The sequence below is a fragment of the Eurypyga helias genome, unplaced genomic scaffold (assembly GCF_000690775.1).
Source record: "Eurypyga helias isolate BGI_N326 unplaced genomic scaffold, ASM69077v1 scaffold22168, whole genome shotgun sequence".
Lineage (NCBI taxonomy): Eukaryota > Metazoa > Chordata > Aves > Eurypygiformes > Eurypygidae > Eurypyga > Eurypyga helias.
This window is the reverse complement of record NW_010269301.1, coordinates 35,477-50,923: the sequence shown is the minus strand read 5'-3', so window position 1 is coordinate 50,923 and position 15,447 is coordinate 35,477. Positions and strand designations below refer to the sequence as shown.

At 44.2% G+C, this 15,447-nt stretch overlaps 2 protein-coding genes across 2 annotated transcripts; one reads left to right on the top strand and one right to left on the bottom strand.

Annotated features, from left to right (window-relative positions):
* The first annotated feature begins 19 nt into the window (after positions 1 to 19).
* Positions 20 to 4,268, top strand: LRRIQ4 (leucine-rich repeats and IQ motif containing 4). Its single transcript, XM_010158065.1, is given in 13 exon segments — positions 20 to 42; positions 1,193 to 1,503; positions 1,506 to 1,580; positions 1,583 to 1,609; positions 1,612 to 1,671; positions 1,674 to 1,789; positions 1,791 to 1,933; positions 1,935 to 2,178; positions 3,233 to 3,315; positions 3,317 to 3,395; positions 3,745 to 3,778; positions 3,781 to 3,882; positions 4,201 to 4,268. Coding segments are annotated over 13 exon segments (1,365 nt in total).
* A 1,037-nt stretch (positions 4,269 to 5,305) lies between these two features.
* On the bottom strand, positions 5,306 to 15,189 carry LRRC31 (leucine rich repeat containing 31). Its single transcript, XM_010158064.1, is given in 10 exon segments — positions 5,306 to 5,431; positions 8,429 to 8,610; positions 9,763 to 9,785; positions 9,787 to 9,928; positions 10,401 to 10,405; positions 10,525 to 10,687; positions 12,936 to 13,103; positions 13,505 to 13,654; positions 14,909 to 15,011; positions 15,013 to 15,189. Coding segments are annotated over 10 exon segments (1,239 nt in total).
* Between the last annotated feature and the right edge of the window lie 258 nt (positions 15,190 to 15,447).

Genomic DNA, 15,447 nt, shown 5'->3' with positions numbered 1-15,447 from the left:
CGTTTCCAAGGAGGGCATCATGCCAAGAGGGAGCGAACAAAGGTAGCCAGGCCCCACTGCCACCCCACCCCTGTGTAGTGCTGGGCCCCCGCCATGGCAGAGGCCTGGTCACAGCTGCGGTGCCTGGTCACAGTGGGGAGAGGAATTTCGGCAGCTCACCCCCTGAGCATTGACTTAGCGGTCTGCCTGCGGCCTCCGAGGAGCCTCTGCAGAAATTTTTGTGGTTACGCGGATTAGCAGTTACTTCAAAGGTGCCTCTGCCAGTCCTTTCCTTCTGTCGCCTTCACTACTGGCCCTGCACGCAGGAGGGGGTGGGCTGGGATCGCACACTCTCCTGTCCCACAGCATGCAGGTCTTGCTCCCGAGTCCTGAACCTGGAGCCTGGAAAAAGAAAATACCCTCGTGCAACATCTGAATTATGCTGGGAAGCCCAGCATGGGTGTCTCAGTTCTTCTCTCAGGTCTTCCTTGTCCTGGTGACAACTGGAAAATGTCCATCTCTGGAAACATGACTTCCTCCTGGCACAGTTATGGCAGCAGAGAAAAGGTGTGAGGTGACTGACAGCTGCCTCTCGAACCCCTCTTCCCATTCCTTAGATGCCAGCTGAAAGGTTTCTTCCATCCAGACATCAGAGGTCACTCAGGTAGTCGCCCCTTCCCACCTCTCGCTCCTTCGCCATCAGCAACAGTACACCTTCGAGGGTTATCAGTATCAGATTCACGGGCATCTCTGGCTCAGAAACTTCTAAGTGTAACAGAAGAAGGTGCTGCCTTTTTACAACAGGCCTCTTCCAGTTTTACAGTCAGCACAGCTGAAGGCAGATTTCGGTCACTGTTTGTAAATACAGGCCTTCGAGACTCAAAGATGTTGCTTTGTCCAGCTCCCCTGACTTCACAAGATCACCCTCCGAATGAAGCTGTTGGGGTACTTCAGGATGCACGGGGCTTCACACTCCTGCTGTACTTACTGCAGGATTTGATCTCCATGAACACAACCAGCTTTTTGCAGTGGTACAACTGAGGCCAGAACTTGTCTCTAAATGCTGAGTTCTTCCAATATTTACCTAGTGTGAAAAGGTCTTTGAGTACTGTTGATTTTTAATGTTTTCCTCTTCTGAAATTAAAATAAGAAGCAGACGTGGCTGAGTCTCAGCAGAGCCAGGAGCCCAGTGCAGGGACATTCACCCCCTCAGGCTGACTCTTGGTTTTGAGGATGCCCACATTGAGACTCCAAAAGAAACACCAGTGAATGAAGTGCCAGAGAATAAAGCTCTTTCTCCCTGTTGCGTCACAGATGGGACATTTTTCATTGATTTGGCCAACAAGCAACTGCAAACCATCTTGCCAGGGGTCTTGAGTCTGGAATATCTGGAAAAGAACCTGATTGTAAGCGTTCCCAGAGACATCAATTGCCTGAGACACATGAAGCTCCTCTGCTTGGATCAGAACCACGTATAGGACATATGCAAAGAACTGGGGGAGCTGAAGTGTCTTCTGAGCTTAGATTAAGTAACAATTCCCTCTCTTGTAGTTTGCTGCCAGTTATCAGCAACTTGCAGGCCCTTCATCAGCTCAGGCTGTATAAAACCTGCACGAAATTCCAGTGCAGATAGTGAATACCTCCCTCATGTTGAGCTGCTCGGCCTCTCTAACAATCATTTCAAGTGTCTGCCAAAGAAATAGCGAACCTGACAAACTTCAAGGAAATTTACCTCCAGAAAAATAGATTTGAAAGTTTCCACAAAGAGCTTTGTCATATTGCTAATTTAGAAATTATAGATCTGGAACAAAAACCTAATCAGTCTCATCCTACAAGAGGTAAGCTTTTTGACAAACTTAGTTAAACTATTTTTAGCTTTTAATAACTTATCCTCTATTCCTCCTACACTGCAACACTGCCAGAAGCTGGTTGTGCTGGATCTGTCCCAATCTCCTGCACAAGCTTTCCCCAGGTTTGTAGAATCTCACTGAAATGAGAGTACTCAGACTGTCTGCTAACAGCTTGGCAAAGCTCCCACACCAGATCTGCTGCTGGCTGTCCCTTTCCCGTGTTTATCTGAGTAACACCGAATTGTGCACAGTGCCGGGGTCCTTCACCAGATTAACCAGTGTCAGGGTACTAGATCTGAGTGAAAATTGCTTTGGTGAGATTCCTAAAATAATATACAGTCATAGAATGGTTTGGGTTGGAAGGGACCTTAAAGCCCATCTAGTTCCAACCCCCTGCCATGGGCAGGGACACCTTCCACTAGACCAGGTTGCTCCAAGCTTCATCCAGCCTGGCCTTGGACATTTCCAGGGATGGGGCATCCACAACTTTGCTGGGAAACCTGTGCCAGTGCCTCACCACCCTCACTGTGAAGAATTTCTTGCTGATATCTAATCTAAACCTCCCCACTTTCAATTTAACCCTATTACCCCTTGACCTGTCACTACAGGCCCTTGTAAAAAGTCCCCTCCAGCTTCCTTGTAGCCCCTTCAGGTACTGGAAGGTGCTATAAGGTCTCCCCGGAGCCTTCTCTTCTCCAGGCTGAACAAGCCCAACTCTCTCATCCTTTCTTCATACGAGAAGTGCTCCAGCCCTCTGATCATCTAAGATCATCTAAGAGCTGCATCTGTGCAGAATCTATACGTCACAAACTGAAACAGAGAGAGGGCAAATTAAATATGGATGTGATAATGCTAATGCCTTTAACGCTATCAACATTTGCTGCTTGTTTGATAATGAACAATTCTGTACCCTAAAGCTCTGCTATTATACGTGTAGCAGTATTCATGGACGTTCTCATTTTAGGGCTCAGAATACACCTTCCCTTTTATCTAATGCAACACTTCTTTTCCAAGGAGATTTTCACTTGTGCAGTTTGAAGATTACATTTACAGAAGTGATAACTTATGCAAAAGAATCACTTTCAGGTTTCATTCATTTACATTACTCTCCCCTGCACTATGCATAACAAAGGAAATGAAGACACAGACTGATGTTTCTCCTAAGAAATAAATTTAACCCCATAAGAAATCTTTCCAGCAGAGGAAACATGGAATTTTTTTGGCCAAAATTTTTACCATACTGTGAGGTATAATGTTATATTAACGAGCAGAATATTCTGTGTTCATCCATCAACAGTAAATGCAGCTCCTCAGTGTTTTCTTGGAGATTTTTCCCCTAAAAACGAAATCTCAAAGATTGCTGTTTAATTGACATAATGTATCATTTTAATGACTGTGTCTAGGTACCTGCAGAGGTAGAAGAACTGACACATCTGAAATGCCATAGCCTGTCTGGAAACCAATCCAGTGTCTTTCCAAAGGAAATCCCTCATTAGAGAGATTATACTGGGACAAAGTAAAGGAATTAAACTCACAGGTCTGTCAGAAGACATCAGCAAATTGAAGGTAGGAGCAATAGAGGGGAGAAGCTCTTGGTCTGCTGCGGCATGGTGATTCTGTGGACTTCCGTGGTGATTCCATGAACTTGCAGCTGTTCCCAAATGCAGGACTGGAGGTTCTCCTGACCACCGTAGGTACCTGGTGCAGCATCAGTCCAGGGCTGTCACAATAGGAGTAATATCAAAACTCAGTGTTTGAAACTCACATTGTCTCCCTGTGTTTAGTAGGCATCCCAATCATATCTCAGTTCATAAACCTTACTTCTGCACTTACTGATATTCTTGGTACATTGATTATATATCAAGCTAAGGAAAAATCCTTTAATTATTAGAGGTGATGCATACATATTTTCCAGAATCCCAAAGAACTGCATATGGAGAATAACTGTGTGTGTACCTGCCTGTAGCCATTGGCTCATTGAGCCTCTTAAAAATACCTGACTGTCACGACAGGCACTTTAAGCAGCTCCCATACTCTCTAAGCCAAATACATGGTGAAAAGTAGCCCTTGTGTTTCTGGCCTTATGGACACAAAGGCATTGGGAAGGAAGGAATGCAATGCATGGGTCAGGGCTCCTCCTGTAATTGTAAGGGAGCCAAACAGGATAAAAGTTAGGAAGCGCTGTACCCACCAGCGCCAGGTGGTCCTCCCCCATCACCTCAACCTCAAGGGCTGGGGAAAAAGATGTTTCCCAGAGCTCAGCTCGAAGCAGACCCCCCGATGTGAGAAGACCCACCAGTAATACTGTTCATGTGACTGTTTGCTCTTACCCTTTTCCTCCAGGTAACCAGATTGTTTTTCTCTTTTTCAGATCTTGTGGCGTGGGTTGTGGTGTGGGTTGATGAGCCAGAAGGGGATCAGACCCATCTTGACACTTAAGAATCTAAGGAAAAATAAAAAGAAGGAAAAGAAAGGAAAAGGAAAATAGAAGCCTGTAAAAGGATCAGAAGCCAGAAGTGGTATTTGGGCAGTAAACTGCACAGAGCTCTTTTCATTTACAAGAAGGGCAAATGTGAGGGAAGATAGGCGAGTAGGAGACAAGCAGTATTAAAGCATTGGAATCAGTGTTACAATGAAAACAGACAATTTTTTGAGGTTTGTTTTTGTCAACATTGACTCCACCTCAATCAGGCAGATTCTGAAACATTCTTGAGATGTCTCACTCTGAATGTATGTTATCTCAAAGCACAAAGGCAGCTGTTTAACAGGAAATTAATCTAATCAGTGGGAACCTGCCACAACAAACTGTTCTTTGTTCTGAATCCCAAAGTATTTTACATGCAGTTCTTAGAAATCTGTTTTCCAGTCAGTGAGGTACAGCTATATCTAGAGTGAAACATTTGTGGCCCCACCTACTAGCAGTTATTCAATGAGTTTTATGTTCAGAAATGATCAATGCTTTGTTTGGAAATATGGAGGAGGATTCCAGGCAGAACATACGTGCTTCTACCAGAACCTGTGTTACCATCCTGTTGCACAGAGGTGTGAAAAGCTCTTTTTGAAAAGCTCTCTAGACTTTTGCAGAAGCATTCACTGATGTTTTGACAATGTGTAGTTGCAGTGTGTTGAATGACTGCAAGCTGTCAAATCCTTAGTGTTATAGTTCATCTCCGAGATAGCTTGGTAACAGTTTGTACAATGGGTGTGTAAAACAGGATCATGTGAAAGCAGAGAGACTGCAGAATGCAATATTCCGCAATGGTTTGGGGTCCTGGCATGCCCTAACACCTCAGTTATTCAAAAGAATCATGACAAACACCCCTTACCAGAATTCTAGCATGCCAAATTTATATGCAACCGTGTCTTTCCACAGTACTTCACAGGTAGCTGTTTGTCCGAGGGATCAGATATCCTTGTCCGGTTTTCATCTGTAAGCATAAGGTGGTGGCATCCCAGAGGAGTTGGTGAAGGCAGCGTCACGGAGACCCAGCTCTTCCAAGAGCTCCACCTCCAGGTAGTGCTGCCACTACATCTGCATCCAGGGTATGGATCTCGCTCCCACTTGGCACTTTGGGCGATGATACTGAAGTTTCCTTAATGCGCTGTTGGCAGGAGAGAGCTGGGAGTGCAGGAAAGTGGGATTGCTCAGGTTGGTTTCCATTTTACTAGGTCACGGATGCTGGTTTGATTGTTTGGAGGGTTCATGAAATTTTTTCACCCTAAGTGAAAAGAGGCACAGAGAGCAGGATGATGCAGAGGCTACCAAGGAGGAAATCACTGGAAGAGAGAGATTTATGGGAAGACTGGCAGGTAGACAGGATGCTTAATAGAAGTGATTTAATAAAAGGGTTTTATTGGCAGGAAAGGTATGAGAGAATGATGAGAGGGCAAAGGACTGAGAAGGGGATCACAAGCAGTGAGAGGTTGGTAGCAGTGAGTCCATCCTGTGCTCTGGAAGTCAGAATGAGGAGCCCAAGTATGACACAGCAAGAAACCCCAATAGCAAAGTCCAGTTCAGTCAGTAAGATTACAACAGACACCAGACATGGGCCAGCTGCCTTACTGAACTAGAGAGAGAGGTTCAAGGAGGAAAGTTCATTTCAGAGGTTGAGGCTCTCTGTACAAAATAACGGCTCCTACGCTGCAGCAATTCCCTGGTACCTCGGACCAAGTCACTCCAGTTCATCTCACATTTCTCAGAGCTGGGGGAACCAAATGCACTTTTCAAGCAGAACTGAAATTGCAACTAGGAAGTCCATCCCAGCTGGTGACTGAGCATCAGGCAGCCGCTCGCTCACACCCCCTGTCGGGATGGGGGAGAGAATCAGAAGAGTAAAAGTGAGAAAACCCATGGATTGAGGTAAAGACAGTTTAATGGGTAAAACAAAAGCCATGAACACAAGTGAAGCTAAGCAAGGACTTCATTCCCACATCCCATAGGCAGGCAGGTGTTCAGCCAGCTCCAGGGAGCAGGGCTCCGTCATGAGTAACAGTGACCTGGGAAGAAAAACGCCATCACTCCAAACATCCCTCCCTTCCTTCCTCCCCCAGCTGTATATGCTGGGCATGATGTCATATGGTCTGGGATATCCCTTTGGCCAGCTGGGGTCAGCCATCCCAACTTATTGTGGCCCCCCACTCACTGGTGGGGTGAGAAGCAGAAAAGACCTTGACTCTGTGTCAGCACTGCTCAACAATAACAAAATCACCTCTGTATTATCAACTCTGTTTTCAGCACAAAACCAAAACATAGCCCCAACCCAGCTACTGCGAAGAAAATTAACTCTATTCCAGCCAGAACCAGAACCACAGACCCTCACATGAAATCATGGATCAAATGATCAAGAGGTATCGGCACAGCATGGTCAGCTGCTGGTTATAGCCCTGAGCAGCCAGGAGTTGATGCTGGAAGGGTCACCCGGAGCAAAAGCTGAATATTGATCTGCATCTGCATGGGACACCTTGCTGAGAGGGATCCTAGAAAGCTTGGAAAGTGCCACTGAATGATCCTGTTGTGCCTCTCCTCCAGGAGATTGCTGCAGCACGTAGATATGCTCAGGGCTAATTGAGAAGTACTTTATCCCTCAAGCTGCCTCTAAGACTCCTCACTCAGTGGGCAGATCTAATATCTTTACTTCCTAAAATACCTTACCAATGAATAATCCCACTGCAGTCTTTGAGCTCACGTGTGGGTTAACATGCTCCATGACACAAGTAGCTGTGCCAGAATTTGGCTCTGTGTAAGCAAATACAATAAAAAACCAGGTAAGAAACTATCAGCTAAAGGAGGAGCCACTTACACATCCCAAGCTGGTGCCTGGACACAGAGCAGGGTGCCCCACTCTTAGCTAGAAGCTGCTCTGTGGCTTTAAATTACTGACTTTGCTAATTTCCTTCATCTTTAGGGTAAGGATAAGTCCCCTGTCTATGTCACAAGGTGTTGTGAAGGTTAATGGATTAACCCTGAGCACAGGAAACATGCAGGCACTGCAGGGACTCCCACTGGCTTTCCTATGCTCTAGATCAGACTCAGATCTGGGAGTTCGGTTTTGCGGTGCATGTCATAAAAGGGTCTGTACAGAAGGGCCAGTCTGGGTAAGGCTGAAACAGCTCAGGATGAGAAAGAGCTTCCCTGAAGTATCCTGAAATCTTTGCATAGCCTAATCCAGAATACTTATGGATTGCTTTGCATCCAGAATCTTTGGAAGGCAGTTCTATCAAGTGCCCATTAAATCAGGCAGACAGGCTTTACAGGGAGATTTAGAAAGAGGAAAGCAAAACTACATGAGGTTGCATGATTACAACAGCCACCTCTCGCTGTGGGAGGGTAATGGGCTTCAAATACCCAAAGGGAACTGGGATCCTTAATGTACCACTGCCAAAGGACATACCCATGAAGGGCGGTGTTTGTAACATCAAAAATATTTGGGCTTCATCTCACCAGCCTTCAGATTACAGGGCCTTAGTAGCTGTCACACAGCTATTGCCAATCTCAGACACTCAAACCACATCAATCAGACCCAGAATCACAAGGATGATTATGAAATAAACAGGTTTTTAGAAAGATCCTAAAATTTATTCCTTCACTGGGTTTCCATTTTCCAGTATTTCTCAGCAGCTGCTAAGAGGTGGGCTAAAATATTTCTGCTTTAATTCTCCCGTCACAGTTTGACTCCAGAAACACACCTAACGGAGCGAGAGCTGGTGGTGCCTGTATTACTGCCTGTCAGCAGGTACATTTCCCATAAATTGCTGAACCCCAAACCAGCAACTGAGTAAAATAAAACACTTCAGAGGCAGCTTTAAATATCTGATACAAAAACCAGACATAATCCTTACGTTCTTCTAAGTGCTGTTTTTTCATATTAATAGATACATCTCGGCTAAAATGATTCTTTGCCTTTTTATCCTTTTCAGCTTTTGCACTGTGCATGTACAGGACACACGGTCTTCAGCAAAATGAAACCCCTTTCTGGGAAAAATACTGCTGTATTTTCCATCTTTTCATTTGCTTTATGCAAAAACGTGCTTAGCCCATGGAACAAGCCCCTTCTGAATTGTGGTCTAACTGCCCTGGCTCCCTGACTGCTACTAAATACCCTGTTATACGTACTTAGAAGTGCCAAATCTTCAGCCACCAAGTTACAGCTGCTCAGTCTTAACACTTGAATCTCCGCTGCAAGCTTTAGCGCTCCCAAAAGCAGCTTTAGGTTCCCACCAACGCACTTATTCCAAGAAAGGTCTAATATCTCCAGTTCAGGAAGGTGAAGGGCAGCCTCAGCTGAAAAGATTAAGACCAGCAACTTCTGCTTACTAAGAGAAGACAACATGGCCTCAACAGACACCTCACCGGCAATTCACCTGTAAATTGGCTCCTAGCAGGCTGCCTACTTGTGCTTAGAATGACTTGTGTTATCCTAATAAAACTCAGACAAAAATACCTCCTGTGCTCTTTAAAGAATATAAGGGCCTGACTATAGAGTCTTTAAGGACTCTGTGGAGGGGTTTCTTGTCTTTATCTTCACATTATTGGCTTAACCCTGTCCCACTGAAGTCAATTTAATATAACAGTTTGGTTTTAAACCATTTTATATCAACTTAGAGACATGAATGTTTTGCTGTCATCTCACCATGCAAGGTGAAATGCTCTGCATCTTTTGACGACACCGATTTCCATGATGTCACCCTTACATAATTGTAACGATATAAATATAGTACTCTTCCTGCAGGGACTGCAGCGCAGTTTAGCTTGCCACTGCTTCTGCTGAGGGCAGTCCAGTTTTACTACAGGTTTCCACATCACTAGTAAACAGCACAAAATGTAAGTGGACAATACGCAGTAATTAACAGATCCCTCTGTACTCAGATTTCATGTGCCATATGGAACGCCTATCAAGGGGACAGTGCAGCCATTAATCCAGTGAGATTTGCAATAAGTAGACAAAAGAGGCTGAATACATATCCCGTGTTAGACTGGAATTTTCTTCTTGGCTGTGCAACACCTTTTTCACTACTGCAGACACTGCCTCAGTTCCTCCACTGCCCCATGCTTAACTATCACCTGCAGTGAGGAGAAAAACCTTCAGTCAGAACTTTACCCCACTAAGCCGCAAATGCAGTGTTACAACCAAACTCTAATTGCAGCATAGTATGAAATCATGTTTTCCTTTCTCTTCCAAAATTACAAGTGTACGAGAGCTCACTATCAGGCAAAGGAGTAAAAGGACTTTGTCCAGTCAGGTATAAAGGGGGAAGATGTACCATGGTCTTCCCTTGCAACCAGATCCCATGAAGCACTGGTTTCATCTCAGGCTTTTTCACTGGGGACCTGTGGCATAATGTAACCACAACCTTTGGAGTTCAGCCAAGGAAGAATGGAATGCTTTGTCCCACAAGGATACGCAGAGAACAGACAAACCTAAAACATTCCTACCTCGTGATGAAAATGACTCTGCGTAAACCACAATTGCTGATGGCCAGAGATTTCGGCTTTGGTAAAGACCTGAGCCAGCCCAGAAGAGGATTGGGTAAGAATCCTACATTTTAATTCGAGGATAAATTTAGCTCTTGAAGACTGGAGAGTAAAGGTACCACCTGAGCTACGAAAACATCAAATATTTATCAGGCAGTCGCCAATCCAGAACAAATATGTAGTTGTATATTTGCCTGACATAATTTCTTTTCTTTATAAATCAATCCAAAAGTCGAGGCCAAGTTCTGACACTCAAATTTATGGTGAGTAATGTTTTAGTCCATAAATAGTCTTGCCATTTTCAGTAGGAATGTTTAAGAAATCAGGCATTACATACTGTGTGGAAGGTTGTCAGGACATGGCTTCCTGTTGGTATTTTCTAGGTGAAGTAGGGAGTTTAACATCACATGAGATGCGGCTTATTTCCAAATGTCTTCACTGCTAACTGAAACCCCTTTATATTAATGCTGTTATTCTCTATTAGTCAATAAATTAAAAATAAATAATGACTGCTATTAGTAATAGTTAATATTTCCCAATGCTTCTTCATCAGCTTTTCAAATTAACTTCCTTAGCATGGAAAATAAGATGTGGGCAACACAGGCTTTGAGTCATGGGAGTTTTTGTCATTACTGTTCTAAAGAGTAAAATACCAATGTCAAAAAGTTATGACAATGGTGGATTCAGGTCCTTAGTTTCACATGGGATCAGACGCTAGGAGACATGGTCATGTCCTCTTCTGTTACACAGCACTGGTGGAGATCAGGGACTTGGGGATTTTTCAAGCTGGCCAAGTGAGCTGTTGGGTCTTTAAAGCCACAACCAATCCCTTTGTTACACAATATATCTAATTTTCTGAGCTCTGAAGGGTGCTGTAAAGCAGAGTCTGCAGTGAAAAAGAGAGCGTGCTTTAGTATTTATAGCAGTCACTGGCTGCTGCAACAGCACAGTTCACAGGTTTAGTATTTAATTACTTCCACAGAGTTTGCACGAGGTATTGCAGGCAAAGCCCTTGGACTAACCTTCAGCGCATAACCACAGCAGACATACGGTCACACCACAGAGCCGCCCCATCTATGCAACTCCATCCTTCTCTGAAGGAGTAGGAGAAGGCGAGGCCAGCTCATCCCCTCAATCCTCAGCCTTTTGCTGAAATTACCACTGGATGCACTAATTAGCGCCAGTTGTTTTGTCTTATCCATAAGACCTCCAGCAGGGAGAGACACAGATAATAAGCCCATTTCATATGGCTTCACAGGACATGCATTAAGTGATGATGGTGAATTTGGATTTCCCTCGGAGAGTAGGATTAGCTTGTTAAAAGTTAGTTGGCCTGACTGTGCACTTGTCTATTTTCTGTCTGGGGAAAGAGGAAGCATGTCCAGAGAGCAAATAATTTACCCTAAGATGTGTCCCAGATAAACAGTGTGGGGGGTGACTCTCCCCGCACTGAACCCTAACAGCTTTCGGCCGAGGTTCATGTCCCCAACACCACAGCTGTCCCAGCTATGAAAGCTGTGGAGGGAGCAACATCGGTGCAGTGCCATGCTCCTCCTGGCATGCCTCTGCAATCCCAATTGTCCCTGGAACTGTAGGCTTTCTGGTTCTCTGAACCCTAACCTGACATATAATACATATATTTTACAAGGTTTGCCAGGAACATTGGTGATGCCATGAATTGTTGCCACTGCAGCAATGTTGTATAAATTCTCACCTTGCCTAAGGAGCAATACACATCACGAGTCATTGCCACTGCAGACACAGACTGCACGGCCATCACTGCAGACCTGTGCTAGGACCAGAAAGTGTGGTCTGCAGGGAAGTCAATGCAAGTGACAAGCTGAAATGACTGTCCTGTGTACTTCTGCTCTCTTTTATTTGGCAAACTTCCAACACCCTCTGTACTGTGTCCACAGGAGGATCTGAAAAAAAGCCTCTGAACTATTTCTGAAACTTAAAAGTTTCGTTTCTGACAGGAGTTTCTGACTCACTTCATAAGGAATTCAGATGAGCATTGGCTTGACCCAAACTAACTTTCCCATGATTTCAAGACAGACAGCACTGATTTTGATTACATTCAGAAAAATTAGCCTTTGCCAGCCTGTCTCATCAGAGGCGAAACCAGAATGGGGAAGGAAACAGCACAGAAGAACCTGGCAGAATAAATCAATTGGAAATATAACCAATAAAACTCAAGAGAAAAGAAAAAGTATGAGAAAAGGGGTTGAAAAAGAAAGAAAGAAATTTGAAAAAGTCTGATAGAAAATGAAACACAGATTTTTGCCTCATCAGAAACAGACTAATTCTTTTCATTAGCTCTTGCAGAGATGCATTCTTCCTCCACAACAGATAGCATGACACACTTTTGAGCTACCACCATACATGTAATTTTATTTCTGAACCCTTCCTGAAAATAGCCTGGCTGTGAATGACATAAAATCCAGTTTTAAAACTCAGACCAGTCTTTAGAATTTGCAAAACAAACAGCAGTATTTTAGAATTCCTAGGTGATTGAGACTGGTCTTCTTTTAGACAGGTATCACAGACGCACCCCAGAGTAAACTCCAGGCCCAGAGGTGACTGAGCGTCAGAACCTGAGTGTGTCACACCATCTTTAAAACCTTTAAATCTCATGCTTTGCAGAAAGCAGGGTTGCAGGCACTCCAAGCAAAGAAGTACGCAGGAGAATAAGCTTGAAAAAACAAGTAACAAAGCTTCAAGGCAGCATGGGTTTTAGGTCCCCTCCAGAAGACCATCCATGTTTTTGAGCTGAGCACTGTGTCTGTGCTGCAGCACGAAGACCTAAGCTGCCTCTGACTGACTCAGTTGGGTTCTGTCTACCACAAGATAGGAAAGCTAGCCAAAAAACATACTGAATTGAAAACATGCTTTCCTGCAAATAGGACTGAATTCAGTTCCCTCCTGAACATGCAAATTCCATGCCCTGAGGAATGAACTCAGCAGAGCTACCCAAATGCCTAAGATCACTCCTAAGCCCAAGTTCTTTCTACGGTTTCACAGCGGGAGTTTACATTGCCTGGTGCAGCAGCAGCAGGGGTAGGACGCAGGAAGAGATGATTTGGATTACAGCAGACCCAAGCTGTCTGGAAGTAAATGGAAATGAAATCCTGTACCTAAGGAGGTGACATCCTCAGCTGCCAGCCTGCAGCTGGTAAGTCGAAGGACTTTTAACAGGTTCACATGATGAAGATGAATAGTGAGAGCTTTCAAAGTCCCACCAACACAACGATTCCAGGATAGGCTGATCTCTTCCAGCTCGGGGAGAAACGACATTAAAGAAGCTGTAAAAAAAAAAAAAAAAAAAAGAAAAGAAAAGAAAAGAAAAAGCATCTTCTGTTTGCATGTTATCTGCACACCCTGGATGTCAGTAGATCTACATCTACAATCAATGCAGCATTAAAAAGCCATGACAATTTGCACCTCCGTCTTCTTGTCTGCAGTTTGAATGTAAGGACATTCATCTGCTTCACAGACCTGTATGATTCTTATATTTATATACATTACATAATTTATATAATTTATTAATTAACATTTCTCAGGGACCTAGGACCAACAGATGAAATGTTGAATAAAGCCTGTATAAAAGAAAGGGAAAGGAAAAGAGGAGAGTGAATAATTGAATAGGCAAATAAGAATTATAGAACTGTATGAAGTGAGTAGTTGAATAAAAATGTGTATTTACCCAGCACTGTAACATCTGCTGCACTTAACGCACAATTGTCTAGATCCAGATTCTTGCTAAAGGGTTTCTTTCCCAGGTTCTGCATGAACTGGTCAAATCTCTGCTCACCAGATGGTGACTCCGCTTCAGAAGTGAGATGTGAAAGCCCACCTGAGTAATAAAGAAATAGGGCCCCGGTTACCTCTGCTACGAACACCGTGTGTTGTAAAATCTGTCTGTGGCTGTCAGGGGAAGACTTTAGGGAATTCACTAATCTGTCAGCAAACCAGGGTCTATTCTTGACCAATGTGGTAACCTGAGTGATAAGATTACTATAGATCAGATACTACAAAGCTCCCAGTGCAGAGTGAGAAAAGAATCTGCTGTTGCACAACTCCACACTACCTTATGCCAGTGACTTTGGATGTTTGCAGCACCAGTTCAAGGACATGAAATTCGTGCAAAGCTCTGAACGCAGCTCTTCTGGATGCACAAGTCACATAACCACCTCTGTGTGCCTCACTGCAGCCTCACTGCTACAACACAGTCTGTACTCAATCAGCCAGCAGCAAGTGGCCCTGCAGTTGTGTGGTCAACCTGCTGCTTCCTTCATGTGTGCATTGTCATACATCGTCTGTGTAAGGCAGGTCCTGCTTTTCTGGGCTTTGCAAAGCAACCCCCACTCACCTCCTTCTTCCATGCAGTTTGTACAGCAAGGAAAATTGCATTCACATTAATTGCTAAATCCACTGACAAATCAGTAATTTCATCTAATGCTTATAGCTGGGAAAAAAACAGCCAAAAGTTACACAAAATACCAATCCCACACTCACTGCCTATTCCCTCCTCGTTTCTCCAAACTTCCCCAAAACTCTTAGGACAAAGGATCGGGTTCTAAGCCTCACCTTCCAGCTCCTTTCTAGAAACAGCCTAATTTTCTCTGGTGTGGATGTAAAGACTATTCTTGTGTGTGCAAAAGAACATACACGATGAATTTCCATTCCCTTCCCTGCCCCCTCACCAGTGTCAAGTGGTAGGAAACATCTGCTCTGGTTGTCTCCACATTGCTTCAGCAGCAGGGCCAGCAGAGACCAATCTTAAACACAAGCCCAGCTACTGCTCCAAGCTTGGCTTTGAAACCAAGCAGGTAATGAGCAGACTCCAGCACTGACCTTTCACACTGGCGATCAAGAGAGATATCACCCAAAAGCTTTATCCCTCCTCAGCAACATGGATCCCACTCCTTGCTTGGCACCTACCAAATTTGAGGGCATATCCTTGATAATGTTCCAATCAGATGCAAATCCTGGCTAAAGGATAAACTACAGGCAACAAAATACAGCACTTTGGCTGTCAAAAAAAGCAACTGATTTTCTATGAAATTACGTGCAATGCACGTGTATTTCATTGTTCTACCATCACGACCTCCTACAGAGACATCTTGCTTCTCACTCTGATCATCAGCTCCAGAGCTGTTTATTTCTGTTTCTTAAATTTCCCTTCCACCCTTGCCTTCAGATTTCCCGAAAGTCAAAGCCCCTGAACAACTTTTTGATGGCTGAAGGCTGCTCTTTTCTTTTTCCGGGAGAAGACCTCTTCCCTTGGAATTGTTTTATAACAAAGTCAAACGGGGAACGATTTGGGATGTCCTCCTCATGTTTATCCTGGCAGCTCTGAATGTCATCTTTCAGTGGATCAGCAAACATAGCAGGAGTTAGTTTTAGTAACGTTTACTCTTGTTTACCCCCTTTCGTAACACCAGATGCACTGAGCATTTCTTACTGTTCCCTTCACGCTAGTATCAGAAAGGCACTGTTTAGTGGACCAGACTCTGAACTTGTCCGCTAAAGGACCTTCAAAAGGAACTGGTAATCCTCAGTATTTGCACAGCAGATTCCGTGGCCCCAGTCCTCAATGATGCACGTATCAGTCTCTGCTGCCTTGTCAACACAGACTGTCCCTGA